The sequence below is a fragment of the Amaranthus tricolor genome, chromosome 13 (genome assembly GCF_026212465.1).
Source record: "Amaranthus tricolor cultivar Red isolate AtriRed21 chromosome 13, ASM2621246v1, whole genome shotgun sequence".
Lineage (NCBI taxonomy): Eukaryota > Viridiplantae > Streptophyta > Magnoliopsida > Caryophyllales > Amaranthaceae > Amaranthus > Amaranthus tricolor.
In genome coordinates this window covers 6,810,001-6,834,367 of record NC_080059.1, presented here as the reverse complement: position 1 = coordinate 6,834,367, position 24,367 = coordinate 6,810,001, and the positions used below count along the sequence as shown (strand labels likewise).

Below are 24,367 nucleotides of genomic sequence, written 5' to 3'. Positions count from 1 at the left end.
ATTTTATTTTACAATTTTTTTTCAATGTATAAAAAAAAAATAGTCAACTGAAATTTTATTTAATTCTTTCTAATATATATTTTTATAATATCAACTTATTATAATTTTTTGTTATAATACTTGAGAATATTTAATGCCAAAAGAGTCTATTGTATGTAGTCATCAAAAAACAGTGGAAATTATTACTTTCTCTGTTTCAAAATTACTTAGAAATATTGTACAATTCATTTGTTACTCTTAATCTGTGATTAGTTTTTACATAATTCTAGGACATAATTTACATCATCTGAGCCTTAAAGCACAATTTGTTCCAACTTACTCCATAATGGAGTAAGTAGTAGTAGTAGTAATTATTTAGAACAAGACTTCCTTAAAGCACAATTAAAGGAGATCCCAACAGTTAAAAAAGGACATTGAAACCCACCACTTTAGATAAAAACATCAACTATTAGACATTAAATACCCACCGTCCAATCAATTTATGGGAACAAATTCATACTATTATCTTTTTATTTTGCACTGATAGTAAAATAATTAAAATTTAATGGAAAGAAAAATTAATTTGGAGAATGAGATAAATTGCTATCCAGAATAGAAATAATACAAAATTAAAAAAATAATTTATAAAAAAATAATTTTAATGAAAGGGACAGAGAAAGTATAGTGAATTAAGTGTCTTTCTGAATCAAGAATTTATAAGTCGCACTATAAAAGATTATATAATAAAGGTAAAATGTATTTTTAACTCAAATATGCGATTTTTAAATCTTATAACCTTTCAAATGGAACAAATTGCTAATAAAAATTAGATTCGAAGAACAAAATTAGATTTTTCTGGAACAAATAGATGATAAAATATTGTGAGTGACAAATACTGTGATGAATAAAAAAGTGTCAATTATAGAAGGTCTTATAAATATCTTGTATTTTTTTAAGTTTCTCCGCATATGATAGGTTGTTCCAAGGAATTAGGTGTCTTGTTAAAAATGACTTGAATTACAATAACAATTTAACTGTAATTTATGGGCCTACAAATATAATAATACAATTAAAAATAAACACAATTAATGGAAAGTGGAATATAGAGATAGAGGGTTTTATATGCACTATCCCACAACGGCATATGTTAAGGGAAAAATATTAATTATTTTGCTTAATCAACTATTATCATAATATTCTCTTTTCTTAATTTATTGTAAAAATTAATATGATAAAAAATCATTATATCCAAGAGAATTCTCTTAAATAATATTATTTAAATAATATAATTAATATATCTCTTGACCTATGTTTTGTGACATATGTTAGACAAACTGATAAACGTAAGCGACTATAAGTAGCCAATTTGAGATATTACTTCTTCTTTTCGTATAAAATTAAGTTTGTTTCATTTAAGTTTGTTCATATACTTAAATTTTTTTCTTTTTTGGTAATAAGTGATTTTTTCTTTTGACCACATCTATAAACTAATTTTCTTCTTTTATCTCATTAATTCATTTCTTCCACCTACTTTATATATGCAAAATCAACTTAATCATTAATTTAATAATAATATTATATATTATACAACTTCATATTAATTGTGTTATCTATTTAACAATTTAATATTTTTAGAGTTTTTCATCGAATAACTTACGTGTTTTAGGCCTACATTCTCCACCTATAATAACACATTATGAACTAAAAGGCAGAAAACAAAACAGTGAGATCACCCACCTAGAAAACAATGGAATCAACTGGAGATCCACCATCAAACAACATGAACTCAAATGGAATAAATCACGAGTCAACTCATTCGGATGAACGATTTACCCCACAAATGGAAGCTGAAGAAACATCTATCAATGGAGAAACAGACATTGAATGTAATACCCTGCATCAACCTTTGTTAAAGAGAAACAGAACACTTTCTGCAAGTCATTTAGCCATGGTTGGAGCTAAGGTTTCTTATATCGAAAGCCTCGATTACGAGTATAATTCCCTTATATTACAATCTTATCATGTTTTTTTTGTGGGTAATTTTAAGATAATGTTTCTGATTAATGGGTATTTGCAGGATCAATGAGAATGATCTGTTTAGGCAAGATTGGAGAAGTCGATCTAAAATTCAAGTATTACAATATGTGTTTTTGAAGTGGAAACTTGCATTTTTGGTGGGATTGTTAACGGGTCTTATTGCTACTCTTATCAATCTTGCTGTTGAGAATATTGCTGGGTATAAGTTGTTGCTTGTGTCTGATTACGTTCAGCAAAAGAGGTATGTTCAACCCCTTGTAACATAATTCGCTAGTTAAATCATTTAAATCGCTTTTTTGAATCCACTATTTTCTCGAAATGGCTACCCAAAGCGGACTAACAATTAATTTTTTTTAGGATTTGCGAGGGGACGAGTGAATCGTGTAACGATTGTTCATCCAAGTAACAAACTGCAAAAATATAAAAATTAAGAAAAATTAAGGAAAAATTAAGAAAAAGACAAAATATAAAGCAAAGATCAGAAAATCTTAGACTGAAATTTGTGTGTAAATTTTATGGGTATGACGCAGGTATATGATGGGATTGATTTCATTGACTGGGGCAAATTTTTTGCTGACTCTAAGTGCAACAGTGCTAGTTGTATTCCTTGCTCCTACAGCAGCTGGACCTGGTATTCCTGAAATTAAAGCTTACCTTAATGGTATTGATACACCCAATATGTATGGGGCACCAACCTTGTTTGTTAAGGTTAGTCTGTTCTTTCTATGTTCATTAGCGTGTAACATAAATTCGCCTGGCTAATTGACTTCTTGAATTCGTAATTCGCTTAAAATGGCATATCATAATTTGCTTTTTTTGATTTGCGAGATTATATTTATTGATTTGGTGAGTCATCAATTGATTTGGGTATGTTTAATTTGGTAGGATGTTATATTGAATCAAATTCAAATTTTAACTAGGCATTATATTTATGACAAAATGGACTAGTATGATGTGATTTGTTTTACAGAAAGATCAATTTCAGAAAATTCCATTTCTTTTGGTGTTAATCAGTATTCATGTCAATAATTGTACAAAAAGGCATACACAAAAGGGTCAAGGGATTTAACATGCTTTCTTTGGAAGTTATGATCATTGAAAAGTGTCCTATTCAAGAAATAGGATAAAGGTACCTAAAAGAAGGGCACTGAATGTGGATGATAATAAGTCAAATATGAAATACTTGCACAAAGTTTTGTTAAAAACAAATAAGTTTGGTGAAGATAGTGAACACAACTTTGTGGCTTAACATATGAAGATGTATTGCCTAAATGAAGTAATGGCCTAAATGGGTACTTCTCTATAATGCTGACAGATAATTGGGAGCATTGGAGCAGTATCAGCTGGTTTAGACCTTGGTAAAGAAGGACCGTTAGTGCACATTGGATCATGCATTGCTTCGTTACTTGGCCAGGGCGGAACAGAAAAGCATAGAGTCAAATGGAGGTGGTATCGTTACATGAACAACGACAGAGACCGGAGAGATCTAATCACATGTGGGGCTTCTTCAGGAGTTTGTGCAGCGTTTAGGTCCCCGGTAGGAGGTGTACTCTTTGCTCTCGAAGAAGTGGCAACATGGTGGAGGAGTGCTCTGCTTTGGAGAACTTTCTTTAGCACAGCTGTTGTGGTTGTAATACTCAGGGCTTTCATCGAGTACTGCAGTGCGGGACAATGTGGCCTTTTTGGCAATGGAGGACTCATTATGTTTGATGTGAGCAACGTAACTGTGCGTTACCACATGATGGATATCATCCCGGTTGCCCTTATAGGACTAATTGGTGGTGTTCTTGGAAGTCTTTACAACTATGTCCTGCACAAAGTTCTCAGACTTTACAGTATCATTAATGAGTAAGTATCTAAGTCCCTTCTGGTCTATTGTTTCACAGAAAGAGTAAACAACATTTTTATAGCATTCCATTACCTAGTGCCATTGCCCATCAGGGCGCTCCCACCAGGTGGGATTTTGGGGTCTGATGCATGCAACTATACCCTTGTGATAACAAATGTGTTTCCGATTGACCCTTGATTGCAAACATCATTGTAAAGTCACACATATAAGAAGCGCTCATAAACCGAAATCATTTACACTTCAGAATTATCAAATTCAATGTGTTTTCTTCTCCAAACCACCATGTATGTGTCACAATACTGTTGGGACTTACAACCTAAGATAGCATTACCACTTATTAGTAGGATATCCTGTCATACTTCCATGTGCTACTTAGTACTTCTAATCAACTTCTCTTATTCTATTGATTTGTTCTCCCAAACTTGCTTCCTGCCTAGTTCTAAGAAGTTCTGTTCCATTCAGTATTGCCCACCCCATTATCTTTCAAATAATCACTATGCAATTATTTTGACTCGATTCAATTCAATGAATTAATTATAGCAAGTTCATTTCAGTTCCAAAATGTCCTAAACCAGTATTATGTTGAGTACTTTAACAATTAAAAAAGGGAAAGTTGATAAAATGCTTGGTTTTCCTTGAATTATCCCTTGTGATAACATAATTATAAAATGATTTCTACAACATGACAATTGCAAAACTTTAATCCCAAAAGATTGTGGTCCGCTACATCAACCAATAGATCAATTTTAGTGGTCAATCACGTAAATTCTTCATTCATTTCGATTTTATACCATGTTAAACTTCTAAGTAAAATATGCTTTTCTACTCCAGCCCTCTAAGTCATTATTGGTCTTCTTGCTTTCCTTCTAATTATCTTGTGTTCCAACTTTCTATAAGATGATTTATGGTAACAAAAAGATTCATTTATTTGGTTTTCATCAACATACCTACCTGTAAACTGTGACACTCGTGGAATGGAAATGCACATCTTGGAACATTTTTATGGAACATTTTACTGTAATTTGCACACAAATTTCACCATCTTGTCTTTGATTGGGTTATATTTAGTGAGTTCTTATCCTTGTTTCTGAACCTGCTTTGTTTTGATGCAGGAGGGGAAAATTAGCTAAGATCCTTCTTAGCCTTACAGTCTCAGTTTTTACATCTGTGTGTGTGTATAGTCTGCCCTTCCTTGCTAGTTGCACCCAGTGTGATCCTTCCATTCCAAGTTCCGAGTGCTCCACAACTGGAAGAACAGGAAACTTCAAGAGATTCAACTGCCCAAATGGCTATTACAATGATCTTGCCAGCTTACTCTTTTCCACCAATGATGATGCTGTTCGAAACATCTTTTCCACAAATACCCGAGGCGAGTTTCACCCAGTGTCTCTCCTAATCTACTTTGCTCTTTACTGCATCTTGGGACTCTTTACCTTTGGCATTGCTGTACCTTCTGGACTCTTCCTTCCCATCATTCTCATGGGTTCTGCATACGGGCGTCTGCTTGGTATTGCCATGGGAAGTTACACAAAAATTGATCCAGGTCTCTATGCAGTCCTAGGTGCAGCGTCTCTCATGGCAGGATCAATGAGGATGACTGTTTCGCTTTGTGTGATTTTCCTCGAACTCACCAACAACCTACTGTTACTCCCCATAACGATGCTTGTGCTTCTCATAGCAAAATCTGTGGGAGATTGCTTCAATCCTAGCATCTACGAGATTATACTACACCTTAAAGGCCTACCTTTCTTAGATGCAAACCCTGAACCATGGATGAGGAATCTGACTGTCGGAGAGCTTGCTGATGTAAAGCCTCCTTTGGTCAGTCTTCAAGGAGTTGAAAAGGTATCTCGCATTGTAGACGTGCTGAAAAACACAACCCACAATGGATTCCCTGTCATAGATGATGACGCAACAATTCCAACAAGTGAAGGGACAAAGGTAAGGGAGCTGCACGGGCTGATTTTAAGAGCTCATCTCGTAGCTGTGCTAAAGAAAAAGTGGTTCGTACAACAGCCAAGAAAAACAGAGGAGTGGGAAGTTAGGGAGAAATTTACCTGGGTTGAATTGGCAGAAAGAGACCTCGACTTTGAACAAGTAGCCATATCAAAACATGAAATGGAGATGTATGTTGATCTGCATCCATTCACGAACAAAACTCCTTATACTGTAGTAGAGGACATGTCGGTAGCAAAGGCGATGGTGCTGTTCAGGCAGGTTGCGCTTCGACATATGCTCATCGTACCCAAGTACCAAGGAGCCGGCGTAAGTTACATTCTGTTACGACATAATTTTCATCAGTACATTTACCATGAATTTGAAAAAAACATAAAATCAAATCCTAATCAGACGATTTTTTTGTGCAGGTATATCCTGTTATTGGAATTTTAACAAGGCAAGACTTGAGAGCGCACAATATTCAGAGTGTATTCCCACATATTGCGAGGTCCAAAGGCAGGGAAAAGCAGAAATGAGTTCCACATACTTAGATGGGCAAAATTTGTCTCAGATCAACAGATTTGCTCTTCATTTTTTCCACGATTTTATTTTATATTTTTTGCTAATATGATATGTTCAAGTTTGTACATCTAAAGGATTAGTCATGAGAAAGTTTGTGTAAACTCGCCGGAACATTACATATTCACCACTTGTAAAGCAAAAACATCTACTCCTACTACAGAAAGAGCGGCAGCAGCTCATCCGTCACATTTCATGTATGGCTTTCCTCCTCTTTCTGGCTCTACTCCATTACTGTCGCAAAACGTAGATGCCTGCGCCATACATGAAACATGTAGGTACTTAATAGGACCGTATATTCTTTAATCTTTGATGTCCTGGATGCTTTCGATCTCAAGCCACTTGTAGATGCAAAGTGTGTAACTTTGAAGAAAGAACCAAAGCCTAATGCAGATGCAATGCCATATTCATCCTCTTTTTGACTTCTTAGGCTTCTTTTTGGATCCCTTCTTCTTTAGACTCGACCCACAACCCCTTCTGAATATGGCCAAAACCTCAATACTGCACAGTAAGAAAACAATACGGTTATCAGTTACGACAAGGTGAGAACAAGCACCGTTAAGCAATGGCATCCTAATTAGAGGCAGAAATCTAAGCATTTGGATGATTGAGCTAGATTTCGGTTGGTAAAGTTTTGGTTTGGAACTTTAGTATCAAATTTTGATCTGTTTCAGGCCAGCTCAATATTTGAATAACAATTTTTCTTTTTTCAAAATGATAGTCCTATTTGGGAGTGTAGCGGATAGGTGGTAATAGAAAGTCCATTTCATTAATTGACAACTGATTGTGAATTGGATTAACAAGTTTGTTTAACTTGTTGGATTAATGAATTGTATAAACATATTTGGTAAAATTAATAAATATTTGATAGTTAATAGTTCATTTGCTTCAACAAGTAAAATGACATTTTTTACAGATGTTTTATTAGTTGTTTAAGTAGTACATTAATTCATTGTCATAAATGACTTCTAAACCCAAAAGTACAGTTACAACATGGGGAATATCAGTTCGTTTATTTTGAAAACCTTTACAATGCGGTCGATGCGATGCGGTCTTATTTTTACACTATGGTACAACCCCATATTCCAAAAATATTAACAATCAACAACCCCTTCAAGCGTCACACCCACAATCATACAAAGTGATATTACAGTGTAGACAGCGACATACAATAGAGTGAAGAACGAGGAAGTTGGAAGGTCAGTGAAGGGTTAATTTCAGTTTCATGGGTATTAATAGTCACTACATAAACAAGTAAACATTGACCGCTTGGTTGAACTCTGTACATAACTAGGCCCAGAGAATAAGACCGTTCTGTCTCAGTTTAGTCGAACCAAAATGGTGTAGTCCATTTGACAAACTGATTAGTACGCGAATGGTTATCCCAAAACAATAAATATAGTTCTTTCAAAAAAAAAGCAATACATACAGTTGAAAGAAAATGAAACTGCTCAAAATAGAATGTTGACAGGGGATTCAATGCATACCTCTGTGTTCCAGGAAAGAAGTTGAAGCCATGAGCATTATCCAAATGCCAGGCCTTGTTTGATAACAACTGTTTGCAGTCCTATATATTAACGATGGCATTAGAAATTAATTTGGAAATTATGTTCTAATTCAAAAGACAATTCAATATCACACCACAATAATTAATATATGATCAAAAATTATCATTAGTACCCTTTTGAAGCTATCCCATCCACAGCTTATATATATTAGTGTTTGGGGAAGCACATCACTTTCTAATTCATTTGTTGTGCTTTGAATGCTGATAGAAGATTCCTTTTCTCGCAAGATCCATGGTCTCTTTTCATCTTTCACATTTGAGGGAGAGCTAAAAATGTAACAGATAGCATTTGGAAATGAGTTCGTTACACTTTGAGATGACGAGGATACATTAAGTACGTAAATGTGATATTCTTGACTCTCAGGTCATGACTATAAGGACGAAAAAGACTACCTGGAAGAAGTGATTGCCTTACGCTTTACTGATGATATTGTTTGCAATGCGCTAAGCAGTGACTTATCCAGCCCTTTTCTGGGAGGGTCAACCACAACTACATCAAATCCTATCAGCCAAGAAAGAGGTTCCTGTTCCATTAACAGAACATTATTGAATGACAAATTATATCCACAACCATCCCATAAAGAAGAAACAGAAAGAAATGGGAGGGCAGAATGGAGGTGATTTGCGACAAAGAAGTATCATCTAATACATATTTGAATACACGAAAAATCGAACATCCCAGTTGATCAGTAGCAGATTATACTTTTAAGATTAGAATGGAAAGTTCAATACTAGAAACCTCTTATCATCTGCACACACTTCCTTATTTTACAGCTATAAGATGCAAAAAGACATGATGTAAAAAACTTCATAATTTTACAGCTATTTACAGCATTCACACATCAAGTACAGCATCAAAAAGTATAGAAGTTGGCACATATCAAATGTTTTTTTGTATTTCGCAATCTTTCTCACGCTTTTTGAAATAAATAGGAAACAGCAGTTTGATTTAAATAAGTAGAGTGGACCAAGCTTGCCATAATTTCAAATTACTTAAACCATTATTGGCCCTTAATCAAAGTCAGTCCACCAGAGAATAAGCAAAGGCTTTACTGTTCACAGAATCTATGAAATGTAAAGATTGGCTATATAACAAAAAAAAAAAAAAAAAAAAAAGAAGAAATCCATATAAGTCAACCAGATATACAGAAAACATGCAAGTTTGAATCTACAGAAGTCAAAGCTCAAACAGACTTATTGTATAGACTACTGAGTGATTAGATAATACACTGTTGATTGTCTTCCTAGTGCCTAAAGAGATCTAGAAGTGGTTAGAAAGGGGGTTGCTTTAAGTAGGATGACCAAGATTTTTTTGATGTGCCTGTCTGCAGCTGAAATTGACATAGCTTTAGCTGGAAATGAAAATCCAGCATTGATGGATTCAATTTCCTTTTCTTTAAGAACTATGGGACTTCATTTCAAGTTTTAGATGTCTTGCAAGCTATTCTATCACAAACTGTAGCATATCAACTCTTTTTCCTGAATTGGTAAATGCTTCCTTTGCCGAGCAAGACCAAGTACTCGGATTCTACAATGCAAAAGATGTTCTGAGAGGCAGTTCAGGAGACTTGTTTATTCTTGACTCATGAGAGCATGATGATAATATATGTGATGCTCATATCATTATCCCAGAGCTCATGTCTCCCATATGCAATATCTAAGTGGATTCAAAGAAGGCTTATGACTTCATGAATGGAGCTTTTTGGAGGCTCTTTGAAATACAATTAGACTTTCCCAAAGGTTTGACTGGATACAGAGTGCTCCTAAATTTCCTTCTCCAAATTAATTAATGGCTATCCTACTATGCTTACTAATGCTTCGAAGGATTAAGACAATCATATTATCAAGGCATATGGGTAAGGCTTGCTGAATGTACTAAGCGAGACAATCATATTATCACAAAATGATTGAAGTGCACTCAGTTGATGTTTGTTGATGACTTGCTATGGCTCACTTACACAGGTCTTTGAAAGTTCTATCGGGCTTCTAATCTCACAGCTAACTATTTACAAAGAGTGAAAGACTGAAGCTTACATGTGGTATCCATGAATAAAAAAGTATTACAAAAAATTTTTCAGTGTATACTTATTAGAAAGAGTGAAAGACTGAAGCTTACCAGAGAAGCATCTGCATGGTTCCAGCTCATGCTGCTGTCAACATTATTTGGTAATCGGCCGATTGTCTTTTCAAAGCAATACTTTGATTCCTTGTTAATCTCAACACATTTAACACTCCTGAAAACCTCATTTGACAGAGGGCCAGAAAAGACAACAGAGTAGCATTAAAAGACAAAATGGAGATCAGTTTCCATATTAGTCGAAGGGAGTATAATCCCCTAGAAGTAAAGACAGGTTCTTACCGACATTTTCTTGAGACAACTAATGATAATCCAATAACACCAGCTCCTCCGTATAGATCAGCTACTGATGATCCATATGGAACATACTTATGTAGCCTGCGGAGTAATGAATCAAAGGCCTGAAAGACCACAGAAGAAAGGATTTTTAAAATTAGGTTTTGATTTTTAGCTGAAAGACCAAACAAACAATTTAATTGTGAATAGTTTCAAGGGGTGTAAGAGGCACCACATCATGTTTTGAATGTTATTGCCTTACTAGTATCCAACTAAAACAAATTCAAAAGAAAAAAGCATGAAACAGAATAATGTGATACACTAAATTGCAGTGAATATATTGCTCGAAATATTTTAACACAGATGAATTACAGCAGTTTACTAAAGTGTAAGTAGTCAAGACAGTTCCATAAAGACTAGAGTCATACTCGTGTATTAGCTTGTCCAAAGCTGGAAGGAGTCAAATAAATATCAATTCCTCCAACTTGCTCCCAAAAGTCTCTATCACCGATAAGATGTCTCCATCTATTGCCAAAAATTATCTGCATGACCAGTAAGTGTCTTGATGTGAGGAAAACTTCAGCATGGGTTGATTAAGTACAGCAGAATTTCAAGTTGTCTAGTTCAATGCTACAATACATGGAGCAGTATGCCAGTATCACAGAACCCAATAAAAAGTGTCATTTTTCTTTCCACGTGTATAAAGCATGAAAAATTAACACAATGCAAATGCGTAAAGTTTCTAACAGAGGAAAACCAAGACACTCCATTACAGAAACTTGTTACCCAAATGGCATTAAGGAACTCTCACCTAGGGAACCATACACTCGTAATAACAAAGAGGTTGCTTTTGATTTTTCATTGATAGCAAATATCATCTACAACTTCACATAAATATGCGGATATTATATAATGAGTCATATTAGTATAATCCATCAATTTGTAAAGCCAAAAAACAAATATTTTTGGAATGGACAAACAAAGAACAAAATAAATTTGATATAATTTAGTAGATAAAAAGTTTTAAATATTAACAAAACAATTTTTTTATTGCATGCTTGTTTAACAATAGCAAGAACAATGTCAAAGTCATAATCTCAAAATATGGGGTAAGCTACAAGCATACTGCAAAAATAAGATTGCAATGTATCGCATTAGGGGTTTCAATGGTTTTTAATTGTATTTAGGCAAGTTTAAGGGACATCTCATGATTTTGGCCAAAATTTAGTAGTACGACAATTGCTTCATTCCGTTATTGCATTAACCGCGACCAAGACCGCATTTTCGCATTATGGATTCAAGAACCAAAACAAACCAATGTATGAGATTGTCTATCACAAATCACAATGCATCATTCCATTTGATCCTATCTAACAATGTATCCATATGAATTAAAAATTTTAATTCCAATTTCCAAATTCTCCCCCTCGGTTCAATTGTACGTCTTGTCACATGTGTTTGTAGATCCTAAAATCTCATATCATTCTTAACTTGTATTACCCAAGTCATCTTCGGCTTACATCTTCTCTTCTATGATTCTAAACTTCCAACTTCCCATATTTGTAACTTGTGAGTTTTCAATCGTCTTTGCCCAAGACCAAAGCAACATAAACTAATGTGGCATTTGAAATTTATCCTTCTAGGTAAGTCTACTCATTCACCTTAACAATTTAGCATACTCATATTTGTTTTATACTGGTTTGTTTTAAATCCATTTACATTAGTGACTCCAATCCAACATTGCATGAATTTCAATTCCCAACAATATTGGCCTTGTTTAAATTGGCAACATAACAACTCATTTTAGGTCAATGTAGCATCTATCTCTATTTTCTCAGTCAATTTACAAAAACATTTTATAATTTGAATTTCTTTTCTACGTCTTATCCAGCAAGAATGATCCCAGCTCCCCCTGCCTGCTCGAGGAGCAAAAATGCACACATGTTCCCTCAATGCTTAATAGTTTAACAATTTCCTTTTCCATTTGTAGAATGGCATGTTTTCTATTTCTTGCTTGTCTCCCTTGAACCATCTCATGCCTAAACCCTCACTCTCTCTACCCACAACATCTCCACTTAATAAAAAAACACCCCAGTATAATTGATAACCATCCTACAGTTTGTTATATAGAACTCTCAGCCTTGAAAAATGTAAGGAACTACGCCAGGACTGAGGGAGTAATCACTCAATCCCCATTTTTGGCAATATGGATTATTTAAGAGAAATAAATTTCAGAGCAAGCAGAATATCCCATAGAGAAACATTCAAGTAATAAATTCATAAAACTCGTGGTGTAGAATGTACTACAACCTAAAACCAAAATTTCTTGTTTCATAGCAATATCTTAGCATAATATCATCATCTTCATTATTAAATGTTTGACACATTATGACATGGGAGATCAACATCCATACATTATTAACTTACATTGTTCTTTGATGTTTGAAAGTTGGCCCAAACAGAGTGAATTAGATGAATTTTGCACCTTTGGCCACCATTTGTCCACAGAAACTGAAATCCACAGTCAGCTTAATGCAAAGTCAACAATAAAACAAGGGAACATACACCAAAAAATGATATTGTGCCCAAAAGACAACATTAATGCAGTTGGTCAATAATTTTCCAAAGATTAGTAATAGTATGTAAATTAGCAAACTAGAGCAGAACACCATCCAACATAAACACTATGAAAAAGATGCAACAATTGACTAAAATGAAATAAAGAGTATCCAATTTATGATCAAAAGATTCAAACCATCCCTTCAAAGATTAAATTTTCAGCACTCACATAAAGCACACCCTTCACATTGCAGGGATGCAAGTATATAAATCTTATCTGCACCATAATTTTTTAATGCGTTTCAATTCTTCCACTCAAAATTATGCACTAAGGTAATTACACACCAATGTTCACCAATTTTTACGATTCTTGTTATCAATCCACATTCATAGATCTGAAATGATGTACCAACATATACAAGCCACTTAAGTTAAGATTCCCTAAACGTGATAAGTCAAACGAATGTCATGTAAGCTTATACATTTTATTACAAGATAGATTTAATATAATGCACTATAGTAAAATGACTCATCATATCATGAGCACTTCTTATATAAGTTAAACACATGATGTTGGCCACCAGGGCTTAATCAGATTCAACCTCTTTTTATGTGTTTGCACTAAAAATGGTAAGGTTGCGTACATCCCACCCCCCAAAGCCCCACCCTAGGTGGGACCCACTTAATGGCATTGAGGTAGTCACATGTTGTGTTTTTGTTGTTGTTCAACAGATTCAAAATATTTCCATAAGAAAACCAGGCTAATTAACAAACTAATATCATGAACTCTATATGATAAAGATTTGTATTTAACAATTCGGTAACCTATCCATCCTAATATTAGACTTTATATTCTTTATCTTACAATGTCCTAATTTTGATTCAATTTCATTTAAAAAAACTACTAAACTTCCTATATTAACAATAACAAATCAACTATTTACTCTTGCAAAAAGAATTTAACCCACCACAATTGACAATAGATAAGGGGTGACAGAAACTAGCTGCAACTCTGTAGTGTTTACTAAATTTATATGTTTATACTAAAAAGTAGAGTTAATAAAAACAGATATTATGATAAGAGTACACAAAAGCACAAAAACCTTAAGATCAACCCATCTTCCTTTCCCACAAACTTTTCTCCAAAATTTCTAATCATATGCATACACATATAACTTAACTGCACATACATAACAATACAGGGGTTAACCTATTTTTTCAATCAAAAATTGAAAGGTCTAGGTATGACCATTTTCCAACAAATCCTCGAAACTAGTATGTAGGAAATAAAGAGTTTACAACTTTATTGCAATCATAATCTTAAAGAGAGGACGTAACCATATTCTCAAACATAGCCTATGCCACTATTTTCTCATATACCCTTTTATCAAGGGAATCAATAAACCTCAACTACTACCTGTAGTCATTCTTAGATCTTGACTGATTAGGTTCATTCCCATCTCCCGATTGTCTTTTAATCCTAACTCTTTGGGTGATACATAAAGGAAAAACCTAAACCATATTGACTAAGGTAGAGTCTCCCTGTTAACTCCTTTGCCCACTCTCAGTTCTTTTTCAAAGTTTAATATTACAATTGTTCATGAAACTTCAAGACTCATTGGGTTCTAACAGTAAGGGCGGGTAATATTATGGGTTGGGCTATACAAAATATATCACAACTCTGCTCGCTATCATATTTATTATCCCTATAGCACAATTTGGGTATCCTGAAAAATCACTACTCCTAAATAAATTTATAATTCCTTATAATTTCCCAAGAGATTTCCTTCCATAAACACTTCTAAATGGAGTATATCAATAGGAGACTCTGAGTTTCAAAAGAGCTTACATTTGCCAAAGAATTGAGTTTCTCAAAGCTTGGAGAAGTCTCATTTCTTGAATTCCAAACTAAGCTCACCTGTACTTTCCCTATAAGCAAATATGTCAGGCAAGACGGTTCAAAATGATACAAAAATCAACATACAGAGCAAAATAAACACTTGAAATATAAAATAGCATTGGTAAAAGAAAAACCCTTTTTATATCTTTCAGAAAATGGAAGTGAAGTGTTATGTGTTGTCACAGCCATCTGCATGCAATATACATCAATTCAATTGAAGAACATTAGGAAACAGAAAAAAAGAATTGTGAACTTGAATATCTCACTAACTTGCACATATCGTAGTTCACCCGTCCCCAAGTCTTCATCATATGGCTCCACTTCTAATTCAGTAATACCTAAAATCATCACAGTAAAGAGAAAAATATATTATATATTATCAACAACTAAAAAAATCTTGAGTGAGGTAAAAATATTCTCTACACCAAGCTAAAAACAACACACCTCTTCTAAGAAGCTCAACAGCGGCATTAATACTTGGATGATGAGCTGTAATGCAGTTCAAATAGACATGAATCATGATCAAGTAATATGAAGTCTTCAAAATTACAGCAAAATATATTGATGAATAGAACTTTAACCTTTGCATTGTGGAATGTCCACAACATTGTGAGTACCCTCCTCATAGAGACCGATTAGAGGATTCACAGATGAACCACGAACAGCAAGCTTTGCTCGACATCTCCATCCATACTGCATTCCGAATTCCACATAATTAAGGGTTAAAAATAAATCAATTCAAAACTGCTCTATGAAATCACAATGTACCAAACCATACCAAGAAATTCTAATTGAGCCACTTACACACCAGACACCACCAGAAGAATGTAGGTATACAATAGTAATAATAAAAGTTACTAAAAAAGAATTGCATAAACTCAGCAACTTGAATTTCAAACCACAATTACAATGTACCCCTCTGTTTCAATTTGCTACATTTTCTTGTATGGAATATACCAATGACTTCGCAACATTTTCCTTTCACAAAATGTCTCTACCACATTCTTTAAAATTTAATTCTCAATTTCTCATACATATATTTTTTCTCTCTTATAATACCAACAATACAAATCAAATTTTTTTCTAAATTCTCCCAACTCATCCACCTGAAAATTAAATTGCATAATACTATCAATACAGCATACAGCATATTCACATGAACAAGAAATATGCATTCGCATAAATTTACACTAAAACAATTAAATTGATAGTTAGCAGCATTAAAAAACTTAATTGTCAGCAATGAAACCAAACAAACTCGATTATAATTATCTAAATAAACCTAATTCTAAATTGCATTAAAAAATTAATAACATACCAATCTGCAACTATCAAATGTAAAATCGGAGACACCAAGATTGCCAAAGAAGTCAGCAGCCTCATCAACAATGCCTGGACGGTGAAGGTCATATTCGTGCGTACAACCCGAGCAACTAATCAACATGACAAAAACAATTCAAAATTCCAACAAAAAAAAAAAGAAATATAGCATAATTGAAATTGCAGCAGACTAGGAGTAGAGTAGAGAACATACGATTGAAAATGGGGGCATTGAAGAGCGCAAGATATAGGAGGAGAAGAATCTGGAGATGAAGAATTGGGGATGTTATTAGGGTTTAAGACAAGAGAAGTAGGTGGTGGTTGTGTTAGAGATGTAGACGCTGGTGGCGGAGATGGTTGGGTGCGGAGAGTATAGGAAATGAAGCGGCGTTGAGAGAAAAGAGTAGTGGAAGTGACTGAGAGATGAAGAGGAGAGAGAAACGAGACTGCCATGGCGGAGGAGATTGAAGGCTTTAAACTATTTTGCAGTTTGCAGGTTAGTGCTGCTGCTTCCATGGCGGAAATGGATATGGTCTTTTCTACTTCTAGTCCTACTCCTACATGAATATGATAGTACTCTGTCAAAATTTTTTAATATTTCTTTGTAAACAATATCTATGTCAACCGTATAAAATCTTTTTAGAATTAGGGTTTGATAATTGACTTTTTAAATTGGTTATCAGTTGATTTTTGAATAATAAAAAAATTATAAAATTGTTAGATGATTTAAGTCAACTGCAAAATTGACCAACTAAAACACATTGTTATATACACTTGTATCTAGGGATAGTCATGGGGCGGGTTTGGAGCGGGTCTGGCCAGATCCGGACCCGGACCCTATTTTTTTTGGATCCAGACTCGGATCCCGACCCTAAGGGTCCAAAATTTTCAGACCCGGACCCTACGGGTCTGACAGGGTCTAGAGTCCTTAATGGGTCTTATACAAAGCCTCTTTGATTTGTCAAAATTGAACCTTTTTCGAGTTTTTTTATATTTTTGTAAGCAACTTATTATCGTATTACAAATACTTGTTCGAGTCCATGAAATTCAAATACAAAATAATTACTAAAATGTAAAAACACTTGTCTAAATACATAATTAAAAATCAAATATAAAAGACTAAATGAGAAACATAGTTTATATTCCATAACATTAAATATTACAATAAACTTTGATCAATCTTCTTCAACTTCCTCAAGATCCAATTGTGCATTCATCGCAACATTTCGACTTAAATATAAACCACATGCATAAAAAATAACACAAAAAAATAAGCATTATTATTCCATAAATCTTTACATTCATCACAACATCTAAACATCAATATAATCGCATTAATCTTCCACGACCGACTCTAAAACTGATTTCATGATCAAAAACGCTGTAAATTTTCAATCGAAAACAATTTTACTAAAAATGAATAACATTTCGAAACCAAAAGCCGCAAATGTGACAAAATAACAAACAAATATCAAGATCTGTGAGTAACAAAAACCCTAAATGATCACAAATTGGTCAACAAAATGTAAAAAACGAACGATAGGGGAGAGATAAAGAGGCAAAACCCTAGGTGGAGTATCGGTACCACCGCCCTGCGAATTCCCAGCTGCCGATCGCCAGACTTTCTTCTTCTCGGTGCCGGCTTCCTTCATGTATCTCTCCTATTCTTTTTGTGTGAAATATAAGTTTGGAATTTTGTTTGGAGATGCAAAAAGGAAAATTGAAATTGTGATGTATAATTGCGAGAAAAAAAAAAAGAAATTGAAAATTTTTATTTATTGATTAAACAATACCTGGAATCTCCACTCAAGTGGAGTAGACAGTCAACAACGATGGCTATGGCGATGGTGATGTCGCAGAGGCGGAGGAGGGAGGACTAGAGGTAGAGGACGAGCCGACGAGGTTAGAGAGAACTGGAGAAGAGAAACTAGGGTTTTCGAATCTGAGAATTGCTAATGTACTGGATTTGAGAATGAGAATGGCCCACGCCCCACGCCATCCATTCATAATATCAGAAATTCAGAATTCAAAAATATAAAATTTAAAATTTAAAAGTTTAGGGTCCGGGTCCGGGTCCGGGTCTTCACCTTAGAACCCGAACCCGGACCCGTCAAAAAATTTTTGGATCCAGACCCGGATCCGACGGGTCTCAAAAATTAAGACCCATACCCTTATAAAAGGGGCGGGTCCGGGCCGGGTCTTACAGGGTCCTGGACCCATGACCATTCCTACTTGTATCATTATGAGATACATGTATACAGTGGCGGATTCAGGATTCGGAGTCCCAAGGCACCAATTAAAGGATGAAGTTTCGGCAGAATTTCATTTGTAAAATTAATAACTGATTATAGTGCACGTTCTATATTGAGGTTGTCTCACCGTGAGACGACCTCAATTGGGTCATACGAAACTATTAAAAAAAACTGCTTTGTGTACAAATGTTAATTTAAATTTCTCAGTCTTTTTAATTTTTTTACTAATGGGTTGCTTGTATTGTTTTGTCTCACAGTTGACGTTCACATACAAGACTTGTTAAAATTTTAAATACGACATACCATAAAAGGAAGTAGAACAAAATAAATCATAAATCATTTGACCTGATAAAAAAATAAGACAAAATAAATAAATAAGAGAAAATTACTAATATCAAGGAGTATTTATCATCAAAAGACTTCGGTATTTATTTTACACTTTTACTCTTACCAATAGAAAAGTCTACTTTAAATTTATTTAAAGTTCAAAATAAACACAAAATAGAATCATTTGAAATTTCACTACTATATATTTCCTCTGCTAAAATTAGTAATTTCGATAAAAAAATTATTTTCGGATTTTTGATTAATTTTAGGTTTTTATTCACAAATAAGGTGTTGGTATGGATGGTAAGGAAAAGGGAATAAGTATTTTTGATGATCAACTCCTGGTACACCCCAGCCCCATCAGACCGATAGTGACTATCTATGAAGGTTGACCAATATAAGTCTTTTCGGCACACTTTGACTTCAGTCGTGCATATTCGAGAAAACTTCTTAAAATGTCACTCATCTTAATAAAATTTCTCCACCAAGTACTTTTAACTTTGAAATTTTTAGTAAATGAATTCCCTTAAAAAGAAGATGCACCCTGTTGACCCACAATATGTACACAGTACACTTCAAGTCATAATTTCTATTTCAGGAAAAACCAGAAGCAAATTCATGCTGTTGAGAACATTAAGGATGATGAGAACGTTGAGAAGTCCGATGACAATGTAAAGTAGGATGATGGGAGTGTCATGGAGCACAAATCCAAGCGTCAGAGGGCTAAGTTATGTGTTGCAGACCAACTAGGAGACTAAGGAAGGATCGTAAGTATTATTCTTTTAAGAAGAATAATATTTGTGTTACGAATCAAAGTAGGTGTTATAAAACATATTGAGAATGTTTTTGCGAATGTGAAATCTATTTGACATTCTACGAAAAAAGTAATTTTACAATAAAGCGAAGTATATAAGTGTTTATATGATCTAGATATGATTTATTGTATATGTGAAATTTGATATTCTATACTAGTGGAAAAAACTTCATCTGCTGAGCCACATATACAGCGATTTTTTACAGACGCAGTATAAAATAGGATAAAAAACGAGGAAAAAAAATAATATTAAAGGCTGCGGTTTTATGAGAACCGCAGCAAATAACCCATTAAAGGCTGCGGGTTTTTGTGAACCGCAGCATATGTGCTTTGCTCTTTTCTTTTTTTCAAAGTCCAACCCAGAATAAAGCACTTAAAGGCTGCAGTTCTTAATAACACCGCAACATATACTTTATAAAAAAAAATTTAAGAAAACCCGCCACATACACTTGCATGCCTATTGTTTTATTATTTTGCATTAAGCTTCCCACATAAGACTGCAACAACGTTCATCTTCAAACCCTTATTCTTCCTTCGAACTTTTGCTCTTTGAATTTTTTTGCTATTTCATCTTCAAACCCTTTTTCTTCCTTCGAACTTTTGCTCTTCAAATTTTTTTGCTATTTCATCTTCAAACCCTTCTTCTTCCTTCAAATTTTTGCTCTTCGAATTTTCTTGCTATTTCATCTTCAAACTTTCAACCGAATTTTCATCTTCATCTTCCTGAACGTTCATTTTGTTGTTTCATCTTCAAACTTCCCACAACCCACGAATTTTCAGTTGATTTTTTCCCCTTTCAGCCGAAAATTCAAGCTTCAATTACCTAGGTTTTTCCCCTTTCTTAAAACACCATTGTTGGGTATATTTCTTAGGGTTTATTTTAACATTTTTTTGTAAAATAGTTATGAACTAATTTTTCTATATTATTACTCCATTGTAGGTAACTCATCTTCACTTAGAGGACATAATATTATCATCTAAATATCAAGGTAATTTTACTTATGTGAAGTTGTTGTTTATGAGCTTGATATTTTTCAAAATTTGTTAAATATTTTGATTTATGTGTATTTTGTTAAAAATGTGGTTTGTTGTTGTACATATGATTTTAATTATTGTACTTAAAATATACATATTTTTAGGGTTAAATTATTTTATTTTATTATTTATATTTTGAATATGATTTTAATTACAATGTAGTGCTTATATTGAAGTATGAAGTATAGAATTAGAATATGTTTGGTTAAAAAAAATTAGAATATGAAGTATGAAGTATGAAGTATGAAGTATACAATGTTAATTATTCTAAGTGATTTTATTTTAGAACACAATATAGTGCTTATATAGAATTAGTATATATATTTAGGGTTAATATATTTGGTATAAATAAGTATATATTTTTAGGGTTAAATATGCTTGGTATAAATAAGTATATATGATTATTAATTTTGTTTTGAATTAATTATTCACACTTAGGATGACAAAAAATGGTTCTTGGATGTATAGAAGCAAATCGTCAGAATTTATTGATGGCGTATTAAAAATTTTGTAGTATTGTCGTTGAACATCAAGTTAGGACGGGGGAGTTGATTTTTATTGCCCATGTGTCAAGTGTGGCAATGTATCAAAGCTAGATAGTGTTGATATCCTTAGGGAGCACATACTTCAACATGGGTTTAGGCCTCAATATCATGTTTGGGTTTGGCATGGTGAGGAGGGAGTTTACAAAGAAAAAAATGTTGTTGAGGATGTCAATAATGTAGATGTCAATGAGGACGTAGTAGATCGTGTTGATGGGCATGAGACAGATGAAGAGATTGTCGATGAGGATGAGACAAAATAAAGGAGAGTTGCTTGCTTGTAATTTAAGATGAACTGGTAGAGGAGTAGCCATAGATTTGGTAGCACTAGTGGAAAAAAACATATCTGCTACTACTCAGTTGCTGCGGTTTTTGTTAAACGCAGCTTAAAATAGCATAAAAGAATTCGCAAAAAAAAAGTTAATCAAATGCTACGATTTTGTTGTAGCGCGCAGCACATGTGGAGTATATGCTGCGGTTTTTGGCAGCTCGCAGCAAATAATGATTCTAAAAAATTAAAAACCCGCTTTTCAACGTTCATTTGCTCAAAACTCTCATATAATTGTTGTATTCTCCTAAAACCCACGACAACGATTATCTTCTTCTTCAAGTTCTTCAAAAGTTTCTTCAAAAACCCACGAAAATCTCTATAAAAATCTCTTCAAGTTCTTCAAAAACCCACTACTGCTATTGTGTTCTTCTCTTCAATTTCGTTCATCATCTTCCAAACCCCACGACTGCTACTGTACGTGTTTTTCAATAACCACCCATTGCATGAATTTCCTTCTCCATCTTTGTTTAAGTTCTTCAACCCACCATTGTTGCTTTCCCTTCTAAAACCCAAGAAATTAGGGCTAAGCTTGTTCTTCTTTAAGGTATAAATTTTTCAATCTTTGTTTAAGTTCTTCAAGAATAGCTTCATTGTGTTTTAATAAGGATTCAGTCTTTTTTTATACTAATTTTGATTTTGTTTTTCATTGTAGGTTACATAATCCTATTGTAGAAACAAAACTATCATATTTAATTACCAAGGTATATGTATTTTATATTTGAATGTGAATAATTTACTTAAGTATGTACATGAATATTTGAATGTGAATAATTTTAATTAATTAGGATTTTTAGGGTAGATTGAATGTGAATAATTTACTTATGTATGTAGTTGTATATTATTAGTTTCTTATTATATTGATTTATGTGTATTTGATTAAAAAAAATGCTTTTTTTTTGTTATATATGTTTTGTAATTAAAATATACATAGTTTGATTACTTTAAATAATATAAAGGTTATATAGGGTTAAATAGGGTTAATTTGGGTTAATTAGGGTTCATTATATATGTTAAAAGTTGTGTATTAATTTTGTTTTGAATTAATTAATCACACTTAGGATGACAAAAGATCGTTCTTGGATGTACGGAGGCATTGAATCGTCAGAATTTATTGATGGCGTATTAGAATTCTGTAGTATTGCGGTTGAACATCAAGTTAGGACGAGGGGAGTTGGTTTTTATTGCCCATGTGTCACTTGTGGCAATGTATCAAAGGTAGATAGTGTTCATTTCCTTAGGGAGCACATACTTCGACGTGGGTTTAGGCCTCAATATCATGTTTGGGTTTGGCATGGTGAGGAGGGAGTTTACAAAGAGAAAAGTGTTGTTGAGGATGTCAATAATGTGGCCGATATCAATGAGGATGCAGTAGATTGTGTTGATGGGTATGAGACAGATGAAGAGAATGTCGATGAGGATGTAGATCGTGTTAATGAGATGATGGAGAGAGTCTAGGATGAGTTAGGAAAACGTCCTCGTGTATTTGACTTGTTGACAGAGGCTTCTCAAAAGTCGTTGTGCCCTGGATGTACGAAGTTCACCAAACTAACAGTCGTGTTGACAATTTTCAACATTAAGTCAAAGTTCAATTGGAGTGACACTAGTTTCACAATGTTATTAGAAGCGTTAGATGAGATGCTTCCTTAGGGAAATGAACTTCCAAAGTCGACATATTATGCCAAAAAGCTCATGTGTCCTTTCGGCTTAGAGTACCAGAAGATTCATGCGTGTCCGAATGATTGTGTATTGTATCGAAATGAAAATGAGAACTTAGAAAAGTGTCTTAGGTGTGGGGTTAACGCATTACAAGCGTAAAGGGGCTGGGAATGCTAAAGGGCCTCCGACTAAGGTATTGTGGTATCTTTCAATAATAAACATTTGTATCTTATTTATTTTTATTATTTTAATTGCATGCTTACACTAATTGAATTGTATAAATTCAAATAGCAAAAGAGTTCAAAGGGCTCTAAGAGAGAGATCGATTACTCATCAAAGGTGTCGGCTAGTTCAAAGTCGATGGCAACCAATCTAATTTTGACTGATGCGGAGCTAAAAGATCTCTTTCCGGATTGCAAATGGCTGCATACATATGCATCTCGCATGTATAAGGAGGACCCAATCTTGCTAGGCTTACAGAAGGACCAATTCAGCTTTGCTGAAAACCCTTTTGTAATTATCGGTCCTAGTGACATTGGGCAATTTTTGAGAGGAGACATGTTGAATGTAGCTTTTATCCATGTCTACATGAGGTGATGTTCACTATCTTACAATTTGGACTTTATTGTTTAATTGTTTTAATAACCGAATTACAGACAAAATTTTCTTATTCGTGAGTTTAGTGCGGCTTTGAGGAACTGTTGCGAACCTCCAATAAAAATTGGATGGTTCTAAAACGATTTCGGGTAATAGATGCGTAAATGTGCCAGATGACGTCAAAGCATACATTGAGATTGCTTTGAAAAATTCGCTTGCATCTAAACACACGTTCATTCTGGCTCCATATGTGGAAGAGTAGGTTTTATTTTTGAAATCGAACTTATTTTTTGATTTTTATCTAAGTTCACATATTTTCTAATTTGTTGATTTTAAATTTGCGCTTGTAGTTTGCATTAGATACTTTTGGTCATATGTCCTTTGAATAATACCGTGCACGTCTCCGACTCGTTACATAAAGCTCAAAACCCACCTCGCAACACAAAATTCAAAGCCGTGTTGAATGCGTAATTTTATAAATTTTACCAATTTCATTTAAGTGCTATATATATATATATATATATATATATATATATATATATATATATATATATATATATATATATATAACATTAATATTATTACATGCATTGATATATAAATAGTTATAATTTTTTCATGCATTTCAGCACGATGAAGAAAGTGCGTGGAGAAATGAGATCTAGTTCGAGAGCCACATATCCGAAATGGAAAACAGTCTAGGTACACAACACTATTGAAAATACATTTTTT

General features: G+C 33.8%; 2 protein-coding genes across 3 annotated transcripts; one reads left to right on the top strand and one right to left on the bottom strand.

The window, feature by feature from the left end:
* Positions 1–1,625: 1,625 nt before the first annotated feature.
* LOC130797580 (chloride channel protein CLC-b-like) lies at positions 1,626–6,486 on the top strand. Of its 2 annotated transcripts, none has more exons than XM_057660213.1 (6): positions 1,626–1,971; positions 2,057–2,257; positions 2,547–2,724; positions 3,332–3,864; positions 4,978–6,130; positions 6,232–6,486. In XM_057660213.1, the coding sequence occupies exons 1-6, from the start codon at positions 1,727–1,729 to the stop codon at positions 6,337–6,339; spliced, it is 2,418 nt and encodes an 805-aa protein (XP_057516196.1). In that variant the 5' UTR covers positions 1,626–1,726; the 3' UTR covers positions 6,340–6,486. The 2 variants fall into 2 exon arrangements, with proteins under 2 accessions (XP_057516196.1, XP_057516197.1); XM_057660214.1 differs by having other exon boundaries at positions 1,806–1,942.
* LOC130797581 (uncharacterized) lies at positions 6,407–16,674 on the bottom strand. The gene is made up of 15 exons (XM_057660215.1): positions 16,296–16,674; positions 16,080–16,194; positions 15,343–15,454; positions 15,206–15,250; positions 15,032–15,099; positions 14,896–14,950; positions 14,711–14,790; positions 12,730–12,813; positions 10,731–10,844; positions 10,309–10,427; positions 10,066–10,183; positions 8,343–8,473; positions 8,063–8,216; positions 7,870–7,949; positions 6,407–6,883 (listed from the first exon to the last, which is right to left on the bottom strand). The coding sequence occupies exons 1-15, from the start codon at positions 16,595–16,597 to the stop codon at positions 6,790–6,792; spliced, it is 1,671 nt and encodes a 556-aa protein (XP_057516198.1). The 5' UTR covers positions 16,598–16,674; the 3' UTR covers positions 6,407–6,789.
* Positions 16,675–24,367: the final 7,693 nt, after the last annotated feature.

Bases quoted from the DNA above. Each gene is read 5' to 3' on its own strand.
- LOC130797580 (XM_057660213.1), top strand. From the start codon at position 1,727: ATGGAATCAACTGGAGATCCACCATCAAACAACATGAACTCAAATGGA. The intron at 2,258-2,546 runs GTATGTTCAACC...GGTATGACGCAG, and splicing joins GATTACGTTCAGCAAAAGAG to GTATATGATGGGATTGATTT. The intron at 3,865-4,977 runs GTAAGTATCTAA...GTTTTGATGCAG, and splicing joins CTTTACAGTATCATTAATGA to GAGGGGAAAATTAGCTAAGA.
- LOC130797581 (XM_057660215.1), bottom strand. From the start codon at position 16,597: ATGGAAGCAGCAGCACTAACCTGCAAACTGCAAAATAGTTTAAAGCCT. The intron at 15,455-16,079 runs GTATGTTATTAA...TTCGGAATGCAG, and splicing joins CATTTGATAGTTGCAGATTG to TATGGATGGAGATGTCGAGC. The intron at 14,791-14,895 runs GTTTTTCTTTTA...ATTTGCTTATAG, and splicing joins TTCTGAAAGATATAAAAAGG to GGAAAGTACAGGTGAGCTTA.